Consider the following 24,180-nt stretch of genomic DNA (forward strand, 5'->3'; position numbering starts at 1 on the left):
GGGGCAATACATACCAGGATTGGGGATGAGGGGTACCATGCATTCCAGGATTGGGGATGAGGGGGGCCATGCATACCAGGATACGAATGAGGGGTGCCATGCATTCCAGGATAGGGATGATGGGTGCCATGCGTACGAGGATAGGGATGAGGGGTGCCATGCATACCAGGATAGGGATGAGGGGCCATACATACCAGGATAGGGATGAGGAGTGCCATACATACCAGGATTGGGGATGAGGGGGCCATGCATACCAGGTTAGGGATGAGGGGCCATGCATAACAGGATTGGGGATGAATGGGGCCATACAAACCAGGATAGGGATGAGGGGCCATGCATACCAGGATACGGGTGAGGGGCCATACATACCAGGATTGGGGATGAGGGGTACCATGCATTCCAGGATTGGGGATGAGGGGGGCCATGCATACCAGGATAGGGATGAGGGGTGCCATGCGTTCCAGGATAGGGATGAAGGGTGCCATGCGTACCAGGATAGGGATGAGGGGGGCCATGCATACCAGGATAGGGATGAGGGGCTATGAATAACAGGATTGGGGATGAATGGGGCCATACAAACCAGGATAGGGATGAGGGGCCATGCATACCAGGATACGGGTGAGGGGCCATACATACCAGGATTGCAGATGAGGGGTAACATGCATTCCAGGATTGGGGATGAGGGGGCCATACATACCAGGATACGGATGAGGTAAAATGCATACCAGGATATGGATGAGGGGCCATGCATTCCAGGATAGAGATGAAGGGGTACCATGCATATCAGTATAGGGATGAGGGAGTACCAGGCATACCAGGATACGGATGAGGGGGTAACATGAATATCAGGATAGGGATGAGGGGGGACCATGCATACCAGGATAGGGGTGAGGGGACCATGCATACCAGGATAGGGATGAAGGGGTGCCATGCATACCAGGATAGGGATGAGGGGTGCCATGCATACCAGGATAGGAATGAGGGGTGCCATGCATACCAGGATAGGGATGAGGGGCCATACATACCAGGATAGGGATGAGGAGTGCCATACATACCAGGATTGGGGATGAGGGGGCCATGCATACCAGGTTAGGGATGAGGGGCCATGCATAACAGGATTGGGGATGAATGGGGCCATACAAACCAGGATAGGGATGAGGGGCCATGCATACCAGGATACGGGTGAGGGGCCATACATACCAGGATTGGGGATGAGGGGTACCATGCATTCCAGGATTGGGGATGAGGGGGGCCATGCATACCAGGATAGGGATGAGGGGTGCCATGCGTTCCAGGATAGGGATGAAGGGTGCCATGCGTACCAGGATAGGGATGAGGGGGGCCATGCATACCAGGATAGGGATGAGGGGCTATGAATAACAGGATTGGGGATGAATGGGGCCATACAAACCAGGATAGGGATGAGGGGCCATGCATACCAGGATACGGGTGAGGGGCCATACATACCAGGATTGCGGATGAGGGGTAACATGCATTCCAGGATTGGGGATGAGGGGGCCATACATACCAGGATACGGATGAGGTAAAATTCATACCAGGATATGGATGAGGGGCCATGCATTCCAGGATACGGATGAGGGGCCATGCATACCAGGATAGAGATGAAGGGGTACCATGCATATCAGTATAGGGATGAGGGAGTACCAGGCATACCAAGATACGGATGAGGGGGTAACATGCATATCAGGATAGGGATGAGGGGGGACCATGCATACCAGGATAGGGGTGAGGGGACCATGCATACCAGGATAGGGATGAAGGGGTGCCATGCATACCAGGATAGGGATGAGGGGTGCCATGCATACCAGGATAGGAATGAGGGGTGCCATGCATACCAGGATAAGGATGAGGGGTGCCATGCATACCAGGATAAGGATGAGGGCTGACATGCATACCAGGATAAGGATGAGGGCTGCCATGCATACGAGGATAGGGATGAGGGGTGCCATGCATATGAGGATAGGGATGAGGGAGGCCTTGCATACCAGGATAAGGATGATGGGGGCCTTGCATATAAGGATGATGGGTGCCTTACATACCAGGATAGAGATGAAGGGGTACCATGCATATCAGTATAGGGATGAGGGAGTACCCGGCATACCAGGATACGGATGAGGGGGTAACATGCATATCAGGATAGAGATGAGGGGGGACCATGCATACCAGGATAGGGGTGAGGGGACCATGCATACCAGGATAGGGATGAATGGGTGCCATGCATACCAGGATAGGGATGAGGGGTGCCATGCATACCAGGATAGGAATGAGGGGTGCCATGCATACCAGGATAAGGATGAGGGGTGCCATGCATACCAGGATAAGGATGAGGGCTGACATGCATACCAGGATAAGGATGAGGGCTGCCATGCATACGAGGATAGGGATGAGGGGTGCCATGCATATGAGGATAGGGATGAGGGAGGCCTTGCATACCAGGATAAGGATGATGGGGGCCTTGCATATAAGGATGATGGGTGCCTTGCATACCAGGATGGGGGAGCGCAATGCATACCGGGATGGAGGGATGCCATGCATACTGGGATGGAGGGGTGCCATGCATACCAGGATGGAAAGGTGCCATGCATACCAGGATGGGGATCAGGGGAGCCATGCATACCGGGATGGGATGGGGGCCGCATATAATAAGAAGGGGAGGGATATATACCAGTATGGGGGATATTAACAGAATTGGGGGCCATCTATAATATAACTACAGATGTGTCCTTCTCATAGAATCATAGAATGGTAGAGTTGGAGGGGACCTCCTCGGTCATCTGGTCCAACCCCCTGCTCAAAGCAGGATTCACTAAATCATCTCAGACAGATGTATGTCCATCTTCTGTTTGAAGACGTCCATTGAAGGAGAACTCACCACCTCTCGTGGCAGCCTGTCCCACTCATTGATCAACCTAACTGTCAAAAAGTTTTTTCTAATATCTAATCTGTGTCTCCTCCCATTCAGTTTCATCCCATTGCTTCTAGTCTTTCCTTGTGCAAATGAGAATAAAGATGATCCTTCTTCAATGTGACGGCCCTTGAGATATTTGAAGACAGCTATTAAGTCTCCTCTCAGTCTTCTTTTTTGCAAGCTAAACATTCCCAAATCCTGTAACCGTTCCTCATAGGACATGGTTTGCAGATCGGTCACCATTCTGGTCGCTCTTCTCTGAACTTGCCCCAGTTTGTCGATGTCTTTTTTAAAATGTGGTGCCCAAAACTGGACACAGTATTCCAGATGAGGTCTGACCAAAGAGGAGTAAAGTCCGATAATGACTTCACGTGATCTAGACTGTATGCTTCTGTTAATACATCCCAGAATTGTATTTGCCTTTTTTGCTGCTGCGTCACACTGTTGACTCATGTTTAGTCTATGATCTATTAGTATACCTAAGTCTTTTTCACATGTGCTGTTGCTTAGCTCTATTCCTCCCATTTTGTATATGCTTTTTTCATTTTTATTGCCCAGATGTAGTACTTTGAATTTTTCCCTGTTAAAAACCATTCTATTAGTTACTGCCCACTGCTCCAGTTTATTTAGATCTTTTTGAATCCTCTCTCTCGCTTCTCTAGTGTTAGCTATCCCTCCTAGCTTTGTGTCATCAGCAAATTTAATCAGTTTACCCTCAATTCCTTCATCTAAATCATTGATAAATATGTTGAACAATACAGGTCCCAGGACAGAGCCCTGTGGTACCCCACTTGAGACATTCATCCAACTGGATGTGAAGCCATTTATGACCACTCTTTGAGTCCTATCACTAAGCCAGTTATGAATCCACCTAACAGTTGCCTTGTCCATTCCATACTTGCTAATTTTTTCAATAAGGATGGTGTGAGATACTTTGTCAAATGCTTTGCTAAAGTAAAGATATACTATATCTACAGCATTTCCCTGATCCACCCAGTCAGTGATTCTGTCATAGAAGGAAATTAAGTTAGTCTGACATGACTTGTTAGTTACAAACCCATGCTGACTCTGGTTAATCACTTCATTCTTATCCAGGTACTTACATACATGTTGTTTAATACTTAGTTCAAAGATCTTTCCTGGTATAGAAGTCAGACTCACCGGCCTATAGTTCCCTGGGTCCACCTTCTTCCCCTTTTTGAAGATAGGAACAACATTTGCTCTTCCAAAAGCCTCTATAGACTGCACATGCGCAATGCGCCTGCACAGTCTGGCTCCAGGCAGAAGAACGCATCCAGCCATTACAGGTAAGAGAAGTATATGGTGCCATAGATTGCGGTATGCGTTGACACTGAATGCATACCGAGAGCTCTGGCGCCACAAGTACATACCTGACCCAAAGGAATGTTGCCTTGGCACCTCTGTTTTGGCCGGAGTCCGGGAAGGAGTGTGGCATCGCAATAGGTGCATATGCATAGCGCGCTATCCGGCGCCATTTTAGTGAAGACACATTGGCTCTGGACAGCGACGTATGGGCACACGCGTACTCTGGCGTCACACTCCTCCCCCGGCCTCCGGATGGGGGCAGCACATAACAGAATGGGGGCTACACATAGCAGGATGGGGCTGCACATAACAGGATAGAGGCTGCACATAACAGGATGGGGGTGCAGGATGAGGGCTGCGCATAGCAAGATGGGGGCTGCACATAATAGGATGGGGGCACAGGATGGGGCAGCACATAACAGGATGGAGGCAGCACGTAACAGGATGGGGGAGCATATACCAATAAAAATGCTCACCACCCGGGCATAGAACTGGTTCAATAGCTAGTAACAATTATAATGGAGACCAAAACCTCTTCCACTACAGCCAACCCAGCAAATGGAGATCCAACCAGGAGTGTTCACATTAAAAAAATTCGGGCCTGACACCACCGAAGTGCCATCAATTTCAGTAGATTAGAAGTAGTGGATTCATGAGGAATCGCTCCTGCCAAACAAACCTGATGGCCTTCTACGAGGAGGTGAGCTCACAGCTGGACCGGGGAGAGTCAGTGGATGTTGTATACCTTGACTTCTCCAAAGCGTTTGATACCGTGCCACACAAAAGGTTGGTATATAAAATGAGAATGCTTGGTCTGGGGGATAATGTGTGCAAGTGGGTAAATAGCTGGCTGAGTGATAGAAAGCAGAGGGTGGTTATCAATGGAGTAAGCTCAGGGTGTGTCAGGGTTACTAGCGGGGTGCCTCAAGGGTCTGTCTTGGGCCCTATATTATTTAATATATTTATTAATGATCTAGTGGAAGGGTTGCATAGTAAAATAGCAATATTTGCAGATGATACTAAACTTTGTAAAGTAGTTAATACAGATGAGGATAGGGCACAGCTACAAGAGGATTTAGATAAATTGGGGAGTTGGGCCAAAAAATGGCAAATGGGATTCAATGCTGATAAATGTAAGGTCATGCACATGGGAAAGAAAAACAGCAGTCACCCATACATATTAAATGGGAAACCGTTGGGGAAATCTGACATGGAGAAGGACCTGAGCATCTTGGTTAACAGCAAATTAAATTGGAGTGCCCAGTGTCAGGCAGCAGCTGCGAAGGCAAATAGAGTCATGGCATGCATCAGAAGAGGAATAGGGGCATATGATGAGAACATTGTTCTTCCTCTGTATAAAGCGCTGGTAAGGCCGCACTTAGAATATTGTGCACAGTTCTGGGCTCCGGTGCTCAGGAAAGACATATTGGAGCTAGAGAGGGTACAAAGGAGGGCGACTAAGGTAATAAAGGGAATGGAGGGACTAGAATACCCAGAGAGGTTGTCAAAATTAGGCCTATTTACGCTGGAAAAGAGAAGGCTTAGGGGAGACCTCATAAACATGTATAAATACATCAGGGGGCAGTACAGAGATCTCTCCCATGACCTGTTAATACCAAGGATGGTGACAAAGACGAGGGGGCACACTATGCGTCTGGAGGAAAGGAGGTTCCTGCACCAGCATAGAAGTGGATTCTTTACGGTCAGAGCCGTGAGACTCTGGAACTCTCTGGGAGAGGAAGTGGTGATGTCCAACTCACTTAATGAGTTCAAGAGAGGCCTGGACGCCTTTCTTGAGAACAATAAAATTACATCTTATGCTTAGTGATAGTTAATTAATCCAGGGATTTAATCTGACTGCCAGATTGGTGTCGGGAAGTGAATTTTTCCTCAGTGATGTAAATTGGCCTATACCGCATGTTTTTTTTGTTTTTTTTGCCTTCCCCTGGACCAACGCTGCGGAATAGCTGCAGTGCACAAGAAATAGGCTGAACTGGATGGACGCTTGTCTTTTTTTGGCCTTATAAACTATGTAACTATGTAACTATAATGGGGACAGACACCTCTTCCACTACAGCCAACCCAGTAGATGGAGACCCAATCAGGATTCTCCACATTTACAAAAATTAGTGACAGACACCAGTGAAGTGGCATCAATTTCGCTACAGTAGAAATAGTAGAATTAGGAATGATACCTCTTCCACTACAGCCAACCCAGCAGATTGAGACTCAATCAGAAGTGCACCATCCTCTCCAGTCATTCACCACATCAGACTTGGACTCTGTTCTGCAAGTGCACAAGCTGGTCTAAAAAATGTGTGAAAGGACTCACAGAAATTGAGCAAATTGGAATGCTCGAGTGCTCGGTCCGAGCAAAGAGCCCCATGTAAATCTATGGGAAACGCGAGCATTTTTCAGGCAGACCCCCCCAGCGGTCTGCAGAGGGCCTAAAAATTGCACAAATCTATAGGAACAATGCTCAAATGACATGGGAACAGCATGGAGAAGACCCCTCGAAGCATCTCTGACTCCCAGGTCACTGCTGTCAACAACGTTTTCAGAGGTATTACGCCACTTTTATGAACTCACAATAAAACATACAAAAACGAAACAAAATGGATATTCTTGGGAAAAATGTTAAGCAACATCCTTTCCAGGGTAATGACTTGTATATAAGGCAAAATAAATAACCAAAAACAAAAATCCTCCTCTACACCTTGGGCTATGTTCACATGTAGCTTTTTTGATGCGTTTTTGCATTGCTTTCAATGGTGAAAAATACATTTACCGGAAAATGTCATTTTATCATTTTACTACCTTATCTTGCCATGTGGTGTGTGAGACATCATCAGACACATCCTGTTTCATTTATTAAGGAGGGACTCTGAAAGTTACAAAGACTATTTTTATAGGGCCATCAGGCCACCTTTATTATTCTTAAAGGGCGAGCAGTCGACTATGCTTTGTTGTACCCATTATTAAAGAGTGGGTCTCCTATACTGTTAATGCGTATGCAGTGACTGAAAGGGCAGAAAAAATTTGGACACACCCTAATACCCCTTTAAAGATACATAGAGGAGGGCCTCAGTAAAAAAAAATCCTATTAAAAAGGAGTGGGTCTCCTATTGTGCAGTGCAGTGCAGTGACTGCAAGGGCTGCCAAAATTTGGGAAAAACCCCAATAACAATTTAAAGGCACATAAAGGTTGGCCTCAGTAACAACATGTTCCCATTAGAAATGAGTGGGTCTGCTATACAGTTATAGGAAATGCAGTGAGTCCAACAGCTTCCAAAATTTAGGAAAAACCAAAATAACAATTTAAAGACACATAGAGCTCGATCACAGTAATGACATGTTTCCATTAGAAAGGAGCTGGTCTGCTATACAATTATAGGGTATGCAGTGAGTACAGCAGCTGCCAAAATTTAGGAAAATCCCCAATAAGAATTTAAAAACACATAGAGGTGGGCCTTACTGATGACATGTTCCCATTAGAAACGAGTGGTTCTCCCATATTGTTCTTCGGTATGCAGTGACTGCAATGGCTGCCAAAAATTTGGAGGCACTTTAATGTCCCTTGGAAGAGACGTAGAGGTCAGATGGCCTCCTGAAAACAATGTTCCCATAATTAGGAAGTGGGTCTTCCATACTGTTTGCCTATGCAGTGAAAGCAATGGCTGCCAAAAATTTGGAGGAACTCCAAAGCCCATTGCAAGAGACGTAGCGGTCGGAGGGCCTCCTTAAAACAATGTGCCCATTATTAGGAAGTGGGTCTCCTATACTGTTTGCCTATGCAATGAATGTAACGGCTGCCAAAAATTTGGAGGAACTCCAATGTCCCTTGCAAGACGTAGATATGATGATATGGTAGATATGGTGGTGCAGGATGAAAATCAGTGAGCATATACCCATGTCTGGGTGTGAAGACAGACGTGCATGAGAATAGAGTTAGACCTCCCAAAAAAAAGACACTGTATTTGAGTTTGTTACGCTGCTATCACTCGGTGGTTTTGAGAAGTCTGGCCCAATCCAGCCCTTGTTCATTTATATTAAAGTCAGCCTGTCAGCATTTTCAGTTGACAGGCGGATGTGCCTATAGTTATAGTTCCACTAGCGGCACTAAAAACCCGCTCTGACAAAACGCTAGGCATAGAGAGCCAGTTCATGTCACGTGCCCAGCTTGGATACCCAATAATTATAAGGCACAGAGGAATCACGGAGGATGTTGGTACGGTCGGCAAGGTACTCCCTCACCATCTTCCGAAACTTTGCACTCCTTGTGCCTCAGGGCTTGTGTGATGGGAGGGTCTGAGAAAACTGTCCTAGAACTTTGACAGTGTTCCCCTGCCTCTGCAGGATTGCATTTGTGGCTCTCTCGCCTCTACTCCTTGGTTGTCCAACGAACTATTACCTCTGCCGCCAGCGTTTTCAGATGGGAATTTTTTTAATAATTCCGCAACAAGAGCCTTCTCGTACTGCCCCCTTTTATTAGGCCTGTCCGGCACTGGAACAATAATAATGACTGTCACTCAAAATTTGGACAAAGCGAGGGGGACGGGAAAGGCAGCATAACATAAACTCAGCCATGTGTGCCAGACTGCTAACAGGCAAGACTTCCATGTCCTCACCAAGAGGACGACTGACCATGCTCTCCTCCTCATCCTCCTCATCCTCACTGTTCTCAGGCCATCCACGCTGAACAGACGATATGACAGTTGTGCAGTTAGTACTGTCTATAGCACAGAAAACTAGCTCCTGTTCTTCCGCCTCTTCTTCTTCCTCAATGTCACCCAATCCATGTTGGGATGAGATGAAGCTGGGCTGTGTGTAATCACCCTGTATGGTTCCTTGCTCCATCTCATCATGCTTTGCCTGCAATGCATCCTCTTTAATTGCGAGCAGAGAGCATTTCAGAAGACAGAGAAGTGGGTTGGTGATGCTAATTATATGGCTTAATTATGGCCATCCTTCAGAGACACATGCTGGCGCTCTGCAGTGTCTCTGAAGGATGGCATGAACGCAGAGCGCAAGCATGCCTGCGCTCCGTAGTGTCTCTGAAGGATGGCATGCTGGATGGCAGCGTTCTGCTACCATCCAGCCTGCCATCTCAATGCCGTCCCAGTGTGGGAGAATTCTCCTGCTCAAGCGGTGACGTCATTTGCCGGCACCGCATGCGCAGGAGAATTCTCCCACGCTGTCAGTGACATGCATGAGGTGAGCTGAGTTCATTGGACATGAACTCGGCTCATCTGTATGCCGTCACAGCCAGACACTGAGGAACTTCACTGAGGAGGTTCTCAGTGTCTGCAGCATGGCAAGCTGGATGGCAGCGTTCTGCTGCGATCCAGCCTGTCATGTCAATGTAGCAGAGCTGGAGCCATCCTGGGAACCATGGAAAGGTAAGGATGAGGTTGGTTTATTATTTTACTTTTATTGCAGGAGATCGTTGGCTTCAGCTGGAATGGGCGTGACGGTAAGTAGAGTTTAATTTAGAACATTAAAGTATTGTGTCTTTATTTCAATTAAAGGACTTTATTCTGGTTGTTTGTGTTTTTTTTTAACTTTCACTATGGGGTTAATAATGGGGGTGTCTTATAGATGCCTCTCCATTACTAACCTGGGCTTGATGTCAGCTGGCATTATAAGCTGACATCAACCCCAACCCTATTACCCCACTGCCACCGCTACAGGGCAGTGGGAAGAGCGAGGCTAAGCGCCAGAATTGGCGCATCCTATGGATGCGCCATTTCTGGGGCGGCTGACGGCTGGTGTTTCTAGCCTGGGAGGGGGTCAATATTCATGGCACTCTTCCTGGGCTATTAATATCAGCCCCCAGCAGTCTGTCTAGCCTTTGCTAGCTATTAAAATAGAGGGGACCCCACGTCAGTTTTTTTTTGGGTCCCCCATTTTAATAGTTAGTAAAGGCTAGGTATTCAGCTGGGAGCTGATATTAGTAGCCTGGGAAGCTCCGTGGGTATTACCCTCTTCCCAGGCTTCAAACATCTGCCCCAGCCGTCTGCTTAACCTCCGCTAGAGACTAAAATTACGGGGAACAATTACAGTAACCAATACTGTCACTGTACTTATTATATATGTAACTGACATGTTTCTATCTATCTAATCTATGTGTGATGCTCTATTCTTTCTGTTCTAAATTGTCGGGTACCGTTGTATGTTGCTGATGAATTGCCGGCGTTTTTTTTTAAAGAGACAGGTGCATGAAAACACTATTATTTTTTTAAATAAATCCTTTATTTTAACACTAAATAACAAGTACAGTAACCAACACTGTCACTGTACTTATTATATATGTGACTGACATGTTTCTATCTATCTAATCTATGTGTGATGCTCTATTCTTTCTGTTCTAAATTGTCGGGTACCGATGTATGCTGCTGATGAATTGCCGGCTTTTCATGTTTCACTGTGAGCACTGTTCCCCTCGATTTGGGCAATCACTGTAATGCCACAAACACCATGGCTGTGACATTACAGTGAGTGGCAGACAATCCCTGCATGATTGGTGCTCTAAATAGCGCCAAACATGCAGGACGGGAACCCATGCTCCCGCCCGAGCTTCTCGAAAGTACGCGGCGAGCTACGAGCATCTCGAGTACTGAGATGCTCGGGCGAGTACCGAGCAGGGACGAGCATGCTTTCTCATTACTTTTCCTGAGGTCTTATGTGTGGAGTCAGCATCAACAAAGCCGTCGGTATTCAGTTCAGATAGTCAACAACTGCCCTCTTCTGCTCACAAATCCTTCCCAACATCTGCAATGTAGAGTTCCAACTCATGGGGACATCGCAGATCAGTCGATAAGCTAGAAGCAGCAAATGCTGCTGAAGCACGGCAAGGGCGGTGGAAGCTGTAGCTGGCTTTCTAAAGTGGGCACACACGTGGCGTACTTTGACAAGCAGATCCGGGTAGATTTTGAGAAACTGCTGAACCACAAGGTTAAGCACATGGGCCAGGCATGGTATGTGCCTCAGAACCGTCACCAGGTTCCAGCTACTGTCACACACGACCATGCCTGGCTGTAGGGACAGCAGGGGTCAACCACAGATCGGCCTGCTCTTTCAGAGCTGTTCACAAATCTTCAGCGTTGTGCGGTTTGTCACCCAAGCATATTAGCTTCAGCACAGCCTGTTGCTGCTTGGCTAAGGCAGTGCTGCAGTGCTTCCAGCTTCTGTCTGATGTGGTTATTTCAGAGATAGAGGCTGAAGAGGAGGATGAGGTGCAGGAGCTGTAGTATAAGGGGGCAACCCTGACTGACCCAGGGCCCGCAATCCTCAGCATCAGAAGGACACCTCTCCTTACTCTGCCTTTTTCCAGGGTAGATTTTGACGAGCATAGCAGCGCCAGGTCTTATATAGACCTGATGACTCTGTGCGGCCAGCCAATCACTGTAATGCCCACAACCAACATGGCTACGGCATTACAGTGCATGGCACGCAATCCCTGCATGTTCATTGACTCTCTAAACAGCGCCAAACATGAAGGGCGGGGACCCGACTTCCCGCCCGAACAACCCGGAAATACTTGCTGAGCGCCCTGTCGAGCACCGTGATGCTCGCATGAGTACAGAGTAGTGGCGAGCACGTTCACTCATCACTACAAAGGATCTGAATACACTTGTAGGTCACAGACTAAATAGCATGTAATGTCAATCAGCAGCTCATAAGGCCAACAGGGTATTGTCATATGTTAAAAGAGGCATGGACTTTCTGGGAAGGGACATAATAATGAGAGTTTACAAAGCGTTACTGTGACTTCATCTGGATTATGCATTTCAGGATGCCCTGGAGTTAAAAAACATACAAAACTGATAAGAAGCATGAAGGCTAGTACTTATGAGGAAAAAATTAAATAAACAATTATTAAGCCTTGAGAAGTGACATATAAAAGGAGACAGGAATAAATCTAACAAGTACATAAATTGGCTATACCAAAAGTATGATCAAAAGCTGTTTGATATAAAACTCCCTCAAAAGACAACGAGAAAGAAAGTTTAAATCTCCAACTCTCCAACAATCTGTTTAACATCAGAACTATTAATCTATGGAATAGTCTACCTTAAAAGCTGGTAACAGCGTGAACTATTCGTGGTTTCCAAAAATGGTTGGATGTTTCTGGGAGAAAAGTAACAAAAATGTTTATTTAAAGATATAAAGTTCTTTCTGAATATTTGGTCCAGTGGATTGACAATTGGGATAAGGAGGAAAAGATTATCTCTTTAGGTGTAAAGTTCTATAAAAAGACTAAAAAATAAAGTGAAAATTAAAAATAGTGTTTTATAAAATATAAAAAAATAAATAAAAGATCAAACTATCAATTATTCCTCATTTAACAATAAAGAAATTATAGAATGAAATATATGTATATATTAGGTATCGTATCTGGAAAAGTTTAAGCTATCATAATATACATGTATTTAAACGCCAGAAAAAGAAAACAAGTAGTCCTTCCCTAAAAACTACTTAAAAACAATCAAAGTGCCATATACAAGCCAACATGGTATCAATGAAATCAGTATGCAAAAAAGAGCTCTCACACAGCTACGTCAATATAAAAAATGTAACAGAATGTCTCAGAAAATGTCGACATAAACAAGATTTTTTTTAAAACAAAGCTCCAATTTTTTTTTAACCAATAATATATAAATTGCAAACCCTAATATATATATACACACGTGGTCAAAATTGTTGGTACCCCTTGTTTAATGAAAGAAAAACCCACAATGGTCACAGAAATACCTTGAATCTGACAAAAGTAATAATTAATTAAAAATCTTTGAAAATGAACAAATGAAAGTCAGACATTGCTTTCCTGCTTCCACAGAATTTTTAAAAAATTAACCTCATGAAATAGGCCTGGACAGAAATGATGGTTGTTCTTAACTTAATATTTTGTTGAACAACCTTTTGAGGCAATCACTGCAATCAAATGATTCCTGTAACTGTCAATGAGACTTCTGCACCTCTCGACAGGTATTTTGGCCCACTCCTCATGAGCAAACTGCTCCAGTTGTCTCGTGTTTGAAGATTGCCTTTTCCAGATGGCATGTTTCAGCTCTTTCCAAAGATGCTCAATAGGATTTAAGTCAGGGCTCATAGAAGGCCACTTCAGAATAGTCCAATTTTTTCCTCTCAGCCATTCTTGGGTGTTTTTAGCTGTGTTTTGGGTCATTATCCTGTTGCAAGACCATGACCTATGACTGAGACCAAGCTTTCTGACACTGGGCAGCACATTTCTCTCTAGAATCCCTTGATAGTCTTAAGATTTCATTGTACCCTGCACAGATTCAAGACACTCTGTGCCAGATGCAGCAAAGCAGCCCCAGAACATAACACAGCCTCCTCCATAATTCACAGTAGGGACAGTGTTCTTTTCTTGATATGCTTCATTTTTCCATCTGTGAACATAGAGCTGATGTGCCTTGCCAAAAACTTCCATTTTTGTCTCATCTGTCCATAGGACATTCTCCCAGAAGCTTTATGGCTTGTCAACATGTAGTTTCGCAAATTTCAGTCTGGCTTTTTTATGATTTTTTTTCAACAATAATGTTCTCCTTGGTCGTCTCCCATGAGGTCCAATTTGGATCAAACGACAACTGATGGTGCGATCTGACACTGATGTTCCTTGAGCTTGACGTTCACCTTTAATCTCTTTAGAAGTTTTCCTGGGCTCTTTTGTTACCATTCGTATTATCTGTCTCTTTGATTTGTAATCAATTTTCCTCCTGGGGCCACTTCCAGGGATGTTGGCTACAGTCCCATGGATCTTAAATTTCTGAATAATATGTGCAACTGTAGTCACAGGAACATCAAGCTGCTTGGAGATGGTCTTATAACCTTTACCTTTAACATGCGTGTCTATAATTTTCTTTCTAATCTCCTGAGACAACTCTTTCCTTTGCTTCCCCTGGTCCATGTTGAGTGTGGTACACACTATGTCACCAAACAGCACAGTGAGTATCTGCAGTCCTATATACAGGCCCACTGACTGATTACAAGATTGTAGACACCTGTGATGCTAATTAGTGGACACAACTTGATTTAGCATGTCCCTTTTGTCACATTATTTTCAGGGGTTTCATCATTTCTGTCCAGGCCTATTTCATGAGTTTAATTTTTTTTAAATTCTGTGGAAGCAGAAAAGCAACATCTGACTTTCATTTATTCATTTTCATAGATTTTAAATTTATTACTACTTTTGTCAGATTTAAGATATTTCTGTGACCATTGTGGGTATTTCTTTCATTAAACGAGGGGTACCAACAATTTTGACCACGTGTGTATATTTATATTGACATGAAAATAAAAAAGTTAGGGTCTCTGAAAAAGAGGAGAAAAAAACAAGAGCGCAAAAAGTAAAGTCCTAGTGTTAAGGTAATAAAATCCTTTAATGATTAGCGTAAAGTCTACTGATAAGAGTTATAAACCTTGCTTTACATACATACAGTATCAATATCTTTAATTGGGTCATGTCATATAGCTTATGTGCTACCTGTCATCTGGATTTAGTGGCTTTATTAGCCCCTTACCAACATCCTCTGTACATGTGAGGCACAAGTTGGTAAGGAGCAGGCTCAAGGGTTCGCCCAATACTCGGCAGGTAATGACTATGCATTACAACCAGGACTTGACCCTAAAAACCATTAAATCTATACCTCTACATGCCTCTACACCTCTTCATGCCTCTACATCTATGAGAGTTTAATATATCAGATTTGAATAGTTGGATTTTCTTCTGCAGGTCATATTAATGGAGACGTCTTGATTGACCTCAGTATTGGTTCTCTGGTTCATCAATTGTTTGCAGCTTGTGATTTTTTCAAACACATCATACTGCTGAAGTTCAGAGACAGATGCATCATGGAGCTGAAAAGATGGGTGGACTCACGTACAGGAGCATTTAGTTGGGGCCATGTCACAAAACTTCATGCTGACATTGAAGAAGAAAGGTGAGATGAAAAGGAAAAATGAGGCAATTCTACTGACTAGATGGTATCGATTAAAGCTCAAACTTAGAGGGGCTTTCTGGTGAAAACAAGTTATCAGTTAAATAAAAGATAGTTGATGACCTATTCATTAGTGAAGACCTGACTGCTTGGACCTGTACTGGTTGGCTGAACGGGGCACTTTTATACTCATTAGCATGAGGCGATGCGCATGCTCCATTTATTTCTTTTGGGCTGCCAAGCACTATACTTGGCCTTTTTCTAGCAGCCTCACAGAGAATAAATGAAGAGGAGGATGGATATCCTATCTGTTGTTTAACTTTTAATGGGAATAGAAATTCAATTGAGGTGAAAAACAGTGGCGCTGGTAGGTGATCTAATAGGCCTGCAGCAAATAGGGACAAGAGCCACTACTTGTCCAAAGGTACCGGGACTGGTACCAAAAGGTTAAAATAGTATTGGTAATAATTTGTGCTGCACTAAGAGACAAGGACAAGGGATGTAAATAGGTCGATAAAAGTGAAAAAAATGTGAAAGGGATAAAACAGTATCGGTTTATTAGATAAAGTTTAAAAGTAGAGAATTAAAATAACATAAAATGAGGCAGGTAAATCACGAGCAGTAGTGGTATGGGCTCGAAGTCTTGATTAAAATCCAATTGGCCCAAATAATTAATGAAATAAACACCAATTTTGTATGGTAGTCATCTTCCCCTGAAGGGAACAGAAAAATGGTTGATGGATTAATATGAGAAAATGTATGACGCACCCCCAGGGCTGTGGGGTACTCGGCAGCCGGGCCTCTGGATGCTGGTGGGGGATAACACGGTGGCTGGCCCGGCCCATGGCCCAGGGCGGTCACCCAAAAAGGGGAATTATTTATAGGAGATTTGGAAAGTTCATGACTCCACCTGTGGAATGTGGCTAAAGAGAGCCACCGCTGTGGAGCAGTCCTCTGAGGCAGGTGATAGGGCATCTTGTGATGGAACGGCTCCCCACAGGTGGAGTGGGCCTCAGGGCAGCGTGGGGTAATGGATGGTGGTACAGGGGAGACACGGCCAGGGCGGTTCAGGAAGAAATGATGGACACTCACACGGGGGTTCGCTTCGGTACCTTTACTAGTGTAGATGCAGGTATGGTCCAGGGTACTCGGTAGACAGGGTGCATTTCTGGACTCTCCCCAGTGAGTGGGTATAGGGCCTCCTGATCGGTTGCTTTCACTTGCTAAGCGTCTGACCTGCCTGGAGCTAGGTCTGGCCTAATTACTGTCTCTCTCTCTTGCACCTGCTGACCTGATGCTAGTGCCTTCTCTTGGAGATTACTCTCCCTGGACGCTGGGGCCTCCGTGACTCCTAGCCCTGGTACATTAGTCAGCGTTGGTCGACCTGGGACTTTTAGTCCTCCAGGTATCCGGTGGTCCCTACTGGGTATAAAGGGTCCCTGTAGGCGCGGACCCGGTGTCCGGTGTATAGTTCGGGGTGAGCCTGGTACGCTCCTCTGCCCCCTCATTGCTTCCTTTTCCCTCTCGCCTTCGGCCACACTCAGGGCCCTCACTAGGCTTCAACTCGTGCTGTAGGCCTTGGCTCGCCTAAACACTGCAGCCATCGTGCGGTCTCTTCACTGGTCTTAGTGCCAGCACACTCTTTGAACTAACTTCTCACTTCTCACAGAGCTAACTGAGCTGCCTGGCTCCACCCTCCCTATATATATCCCTATCAGGGCTCCCTCTAGTGGTCTGAGGTGGTAGGGTGGAGGTGTGTGAATGTGTGAGGGCCTCTTGTGGAGAAGTCCATCCATGCACCTTCCTGGGTTCTGTGGCACCCGTGCGCAGCAAGGCGCCACATTCCCCCCTAGTACAATTCAGTACTCCTGGACTGAAGCATTTTTTTAACAGGTTAACAATAACAACAATGACCAACAGCAATAACAATTATAATAACAATAATAACATTAATAAGGTCACAGTAAATCTCGTAAACTGGTGTCCATTTCACCGATGAAGGAACATGAGGGACCCGCCTGAAAACCCTCAACGTAGGTCCTGGGCGTGGCTACTGGGCATAAGTGATCCAGGTGCTGGACCACGTCTTCGGCCACGCCAAACAGGTTTTTGTTCCGTTGTCACTTAAGGGGCACTCCAGGGAGTGCAACTATGTACAGGAACAGTTTTTGGGCTGCTCACAGTCCTCGGCCTACTAGTCTTTATACCCTGACCGGTAACTAAATAAAAACATATATTTAATTTCAGTTTACACAATACACAATACAGTAGGCAATACCCAACTGGGCAACTATCTACACTGCAGGTATTTCTAACTTATTCCTGGTACCTGACAGGGACCTGGCCTTTTGTACTGCGTGTTGACCTACATAGTACTGGGGTGTTGTTGATGTCTGTGTTTGCACTGTCGGCTACCCTGTCAGATCTACGTGTGGGCAAATTGTAGAACTGTCTTAACCTCTCGATGGGACTGGCAAGTACACTGGTTACTGGGCCTACTGGATCTGCTTCTACCGGTCATCCTTCTTCCGGGGATTCTTCCTGAGCAGGCTCTTCTGGGGCATTTACAGGTCTTACTTGCAGTGGAGGGTCTTCTGGCTGTTGGTAGAAGTGCATCACAGGTATTATTACGGCTCCATCCAGTTGAGGCCAATCTGCTGGGAAATCTCCAAAGACAGTATGGAGTACATCTTCTTTGGGTTCTTCAGTCACTATTAGAGGTACTTCTTCCTGTGGCTTCAATAGACCTGGGCACAACTTCAAGTGGTCTCTTGAAACTGCTGCAACTGTCTTACCTCCATCTTTACTGATTAGACAGGTTTTTCTATTGTCGAACCTGGAATCCAACACAGTGTAAGGCTTTCCTTCCCACTGGTCGTCAAGCTTGTGGTTTCTTCTCTTTCGCTTCAGCACAACTTCTCCAGGTGTTAAGGGTTTTGCGGGTGCACTTTTGTTGTACTGTGCATCCTGCTTATCTCTCACCCTATTTAGACTGTCTTCGACACAGGCCTGTACTTTCTTGTACTGCTCCTGTCGGGTTGTATCCCAGTTTTCAGTGGACATGTCTGCTTCCAGCTCTACCACTACAAGCTCCAGGTCCATGGACAACTTTCCGCGTCTTGCTCTCATGAGGTATGCTGGAGTACAATTAGTGAAACTCACAGGTATGTGATTGTACAGATCTACCAGGTCAGGTAGTTTGTCTGGCCACTGATTCCTTTCTTCTAGAGGTAAGGTCTTCAGCAGGTCTATGACGATATTGTTCATCTTTTCACATAGACCGTTAGTTTGTGGGTGGTACGGGTAGTCCAAATCTTCTTACACCCGTACAGATGGCAAAACTCTTTGAACAGTTCGGCTTCAAAGGCAGGGCCTTGATCCGTCAGCACCTTATCCGGGTATCCATTGGGCCTGCAGAAGTATGCTTGAAACGTCCTTGCTGCAGTTTTTGCTGTCAGATCCTTGACGGGGCCTACCACCAGGAACCGGGAATAGTGATCCACCATGGTCAGGGCATAAGAGTAGCCCGACCTTCTGGGTGACAGCTTGACGTGATCCAGGGCGATGATGTCCAGGGGCTGGGTTGTCTTGATAGACTGCAAGGGTGCTTTCTGGCTGCTGTAGTCTTTTCTTCTGAGGCTACAGGGTCCACAACCACCTCTCTATGGAGCTCCGCATTCCAACCCAATAAAACCGACTCTTCAGGAGAGTATCCAGCTTCTTCCAGCCAAAGTGCCCTGCTTGATCGTGGTAGGCCTCCAACACCATCTGGATGTCTGTCCTGGGCACTACGATTTGCCATACCATCTCATGGGTCCTAGGGTTAACATACCTTTGGCACAGCTTCTCTCTATAGATGAACAGCTGGCTTCTCTCATTCCACAGTTGCTTGGCTTGTGGAGAAGCGTCCTTCTCCAGGGAGGAACCTTCCTGGGTTATCAGTTCTTTGATACGGCTGACAACCGGGTCGCTGTCCTGGGTCTCCTTCCAACTGTGATGAGGTAAAGGGTTTACTGTCTTACCACGATACCTCCTGGAGGTACGCTGCTCGTGGACCATCCCATTTCTATGGAAGGCAGGTAGCTCAATCTCCTCCTGGTCATCCACTTCTTCTTCAGTTCCCACTGGTGAGGCATTCTGGATAGGGCATCAGCGTTGGTGTTCTTGTGGCCTGCCCGGTACTTGATGGTGAACTGATAGTTTGACGGTCGGGCCATCCAATGCTGTTCCATGGCTCCCAACTTGCCAGTCTCTAGATGTGTCAAGCAGAGATGAGCGGTGTTCGTATCGAACTGTTCGCCAATCTGAAATTCGAGCTGTTTTGGGCGGTGTTCGAGCCGTTCGGCGAACACGAACGATTTGAAAAAAATTCGGCTGTTTGAGGTTATGTTCGATAACTGTTCGTGCACCAAAATCATAACTGGATTTTTTCTGTGTAATGCTGAAAATTAATGTTAATACGCAGTTTGAGTGTACAGTGGGGCGGTGGAGGGGCAGGGGATGGATCTCTGCATAAATAATGAAGATCTTCATTTTTTTTTTTCTTTCCCGCATTTACAGTGGGGAGGTGCAATCTGTCAGCCTATCAGCAGCGCACACACGGAGCGAACTGCTTTTTTTCACACCAGCAAGGGCATGTGTCATTGGCAGTGTATGTCACATGTCCTTGCCCTATAAGACCCAGCCATTTTCTCCGTCGCCACCATTTTCTCACTGCTGCAGCTGCGCGTTAGACGGCACCGCTGTTGCTGTGTGCGCCATACTTTGTTAATTTCAAGCCAATTTTCGCACAAATCTACAGATAGCTTGGGAGTAGGGAATAGTTGTGATTGCAGTCCTTTTAAGGACTAGGTTACATCATTTCCTATGACTTTTATCAGGCAGGTCTGTGCTCTTAAATAGATAGGTTAGGAGTAAAGACTAATTGTAATTGCAGTCCATTTCAGGGCTAGGTTACTTCATTTCCTATCACTTTTATCAGGCAGGTCTGTGCTCTTAAATAGATAGGTTGGGAGTAAAGTCTAATTGTAATTGCAGTCCCTTTGAGGGCTAGGTTACATCAGTTCCTATCACTTTTTGCCAGACAGGTGTGTTTTAGTGCTGTGCAAGTTTTTTTGACAGCATTTGGCTAAATCTAGCAAAGCAAATCCTTTTTGCCCTCTTGCAGTGTCTGTTAGTCAGTGGAGTAGCCTATCTGTGTTGCAAGCTACACCACCTGTGTATAGAATACCAATTTTTTACTGCACCTAGTGAAGTAAAACCTTTTGGGCATAGCATCATTCTATTAGTCCATCTATACTAACCTCCACCAGGTTGCAAATTCAATATAATTTTTATCTGCAACTAGCTCTGAAAAAATATTTGGGCTTCGGGTTGTAGCAGTGTGTGGGACTTGTTCTATTAGTCCATCTATACTAACCTCCACCAGGTTGCAAATTCAATATAACTTTTTTCTGTATCTAGCTCTGAAAAAATACTTCGGCTTGTAGCAGTGTGTGGGACTTGTTCTATTAGTCCATCTATACTAACCTCCACCAGGTTGCAAATTCAATATAATTTTTTTCTGGATCTAGCTCTGAAAAAATATTTCGGCTTGTAGCAGTGTGTGGGACTTGTTCTATTAGTCCATCTATACTAACCGTCACCAGGTTGCAAATTCAATATAATTTTTATCTGCATCTAGCTCTGAAAAAATATTTGGGCTTCGGCTTGTAGCAGTGTGTGGGACTTGTTCTATTATTCCATCTATACTAACCTCCACCAGGTTGAAAATTCAATATAATTTTTTTCTGCATCTAGCTCTGAAAAAATATTTGGGCTTCGGCTTGTAGCAGTGTGTGGGACTTGTTCTATTAGTCCATCTATACTAACCTCCACCAGGTTGCAAATTCAATATAATTTTTATCTGCATCTAGCTCTGAAAAAATATTTCGGCTTGTAGCAGTGTGTGGGACTTGTTCTATTAGTCTATCTATACTAACCTCCACCAGGTTGCAAATTCAATATAATTTTTTTCTGCATCTAGCTCTGAAAAAATATTTTGGCTTGTAGCAGTGTGTGGGACTTGTGCTATTAGTCCAACTATAATAACCTCAACCAGGTAACAAATTCAAAATAATTTTTATCTGCATCTAACCCAGCCTATACTTTTGGGCTAATACCACAGTTTGGCCACTCAGCTCTGCTCGGTACCCATCCAATGTTTTTTGTGCAAACAACTCCAGAGTTGTGAATTAGTTAACCACCAAAATGAGTAGAAAAGGGCCTGCTGCTGGTGGAAAGGGGAATAGGCGTGTTGGGAAGGGAAAAAAAGGTTGTGTCCATGGGGTAGGTGTTAAAGCAACAGTAGCATCTGCAGAAGATTGACCATCTTCCAGCTAAACTAAGATGTCTTCTTCTTTTAGCGGACAATGTGATAAGATCCCTTTCTTACGGCCACGCCAATCGCTACAAATTCCAGATGAGGCACAAAAACAGCAGGTGCTTCAACGGATATCAAGTGCTTCTTTAAGTGGGCTCCTCCACCTCAACTTCAACATCACAAATGCTCCAGTCCTCAGAAGTGTCACCCCAATCGCACTTGCTTCCTCACAGCTCCCAAGTCTCCAGCTGCCCGTCTGAGTATGGGGTAGAACAGATGGTTGAGTCTGCAGAGCTGTTCACTCATGCTATAATCTGGGAATCAGAGGTCGGCTCCAGAGCTTCAGTGAATCCAGACGAGGAAATGATCTGCACTGATGCCCAGAATCTTTATGAGTCGGATCCAGGACCAGACGCAGAAGGTTCTGACCATAATGTCGACCCTCGTTCCCAAACTGTAACTCCTGTTGGTGGAGACAATGAGGAAGACGATGATGAGACTCAAATACCTGATTGGAGCGACAACTTTCGTTTTTTGTCAGGGCAGGAAGAGGTTGGCTCTGAGGACGACGGGTGTGATAACACACAGGGTGATGATAACGAGGTTGGGTATCCCACTTACTGTCAACCCACAGTCAGCCAAGAGATGAGGTCAGCAGAGGAGGTGGAGGAGGATGCTAGTTACGACGAGGTCAGGTTGCGCCTTCCTGGACAGAGACGTAGTACTGGAAGCACATCAACAACTGCATCCTCAAACACAACTCTGCCTCTGACCACAAGTCGTGGTGGCTCTTCAGGTCGCATGGGTGCTAAGCCTTGCATAGCCTGGGCATTTTTTCAGATCGATAAAGATGACCCAACTCGTGTTATCTGTAACATTTGTCAGCAAAAGCTAAGTAGAGGCCAAAAAATACATAGTTTGAGTACTTCATGCATGAACCGGCACATGGATATGAAGCATAAGTTGCAGTGGGAAGCTCACTGTGCTACAATGCGGCCTAGCCGGCCGGGCCAACCGCCGTCTGCCACATCTTGTGCATCCGCGGCCTCTTCATCCTCTGTGACTGGGGGGACAGCAGTCACACCTGTTTTGGGACGCAGACCTGTCACCTCTTTACCGGCAACAGCCAGCGTGATTGGCAGGTCATCATTTTCTTTGGAGGTGGAAACACCAGCTGGTGTTGAGCGCTGTCCGACATCGATAGCACCACCTTTGGATCAAGGCAACCTAACATGTCCGCCTTCATCTTCCTCACAGACCAGCAATTTGCTGGGGACACCCTTCTCAACCCCGTCTAAGCACAACAGCCAGCCCTCGGTCCCTCAGATGTGGACAAGTAAAAGACCATTTCCTCCTAGCCATGAGAAAGCTAAGAGGTTGAATTTCACCATCTGCAAGCTCTTGGCTACAGAAATGCTGCCTTTCCACCTGGTGGACACAGAGGATTTTCGAGACCTTATGTCCATCGCAGTGCCCCAGTACCAGATGCCCAGTCGGCACTACTTCTCAAAGAAAGGTGTGCCTGCGCTCCACCAGCATGTCGCACACAACATCACCGCTTCTTTGAGAAACTCTGTGTGTGACAGGGTGCATTTCACCACAGACACTTGAACAACTAGGCATGGACAGGGGCGTTACATGTCGCTGACTGGGCACTGGGTAACTATGGTGACAGCAGGACAAGGGGCTGCTGTCCAAGTCTTGCCGTCCCCACGAGTTGTGCGTCAATCCTCTTTATCTCGAAGTTCCTCCACTGCTTCTGCCTCCTCAACCTCCTCTCCATCCTCCACCTGCACCCAAAGCCTGTCTGGTCATGCCACAAGATTTCTAACTGCGCAGAAGGGATCCTGCACACCTCCTTACTTTGCTGGCAGCAGGGCTCAACGTCATTAGGCAGTTTTTACATTGAAATGTCTGGGAAATGTGAGTCACACAGCTGAGGAGTTGTGGTCAGCTCTGGAGACCCAGTTTCATGAATGGTTGTCTCCACTGGACCTGAAACCAGGGAAGGCCGTGTGCGACAATGCTGCAAACCTGGGTGCGGCCCTTCGCCGAGGCAATGTCACACACGTGCCTTGTATGGCTCACGTGTTGAACCTGGTTGTCCAGCAATTTTTAGCCCACTATCCCGGACTCAGATCAGGGACCTATGCACCCTTCTGCACAGTTTTGAAATGGCGACGAAGATGTTTAGTGCTGACGATGCCATTATCAGCATGACTATTCCGGTGAGTTACATGCTGGAGCACATGTTAAACAGAATTCGGAGTCAGGTGGTGGCACAAGAGGAGGTGGAGGAAGTAGAGGAGGAGGAGTTGTATGCGGAAAGGCTAACATCTGCAAGGTCCAGACGGTCGGCAGCACCAAGGCGGCAGGCATGTGAGGGTGGGGGAGATGATTTTACCAGGGCGCATGGTAGCAGCCAAACTAGTGAGGAAGGTGCAGGAGCCCAGGAAGAAGTGGAGTACGAACTGATGGAAGACTCTTCAGATGAGGGAGACCTTGATCACATTTCTGTTGTGCGAGGTTGGGGGGAGAGCGCAGAGGAAGGAAGCATGATTGTTAAATCGCCACCAACACAACAGGGACTTGGTGCTCCTGGA

General features: G+C 45.9%; 1 protein-coding gene across 1 annotated transcript in view; it reads left to right on the forward strand.

Annotated features, from left to right (window-relative positions):
- LOC141172718 (nicotinamide N-methyltransferase-like) overlaps positions 1 to 24,180 on the forward strand; it is a 54,479-nt gene that overhangs the window by 3,646 nt on the left and 26,653 nt on the right. Inside the window, exon 2 of the mRNA XM_073657185.1 lies at positions 15,012 to 15,219. Within this exon, the coding sequence (XP_073513286.1) occupies positions 15,012 to 15,219 (208 nt within the window). The remainder of the gene's footprint in view (positions 1 to 15,011; positions 15,220 to 24,180) is intronic.

Source organism: Phyllobates terribilis, unplaced genomic scaffold (genome assembly GCF_046119375.1).
Source record: "Phyllobates terribilis strain yellow unplaced genomic scaffold, ASM4611937v1 Scaffold_12__6_contigs__length_324123572, whole genome shotgun sequence".
In the NCBI taxonomy this organism is placed as follows: Eukaryota; Metazoa; Chordata; class Amphibia; order Anura; family Dendrobatidae; genus Phyllobates; species Phyllobates terribilis.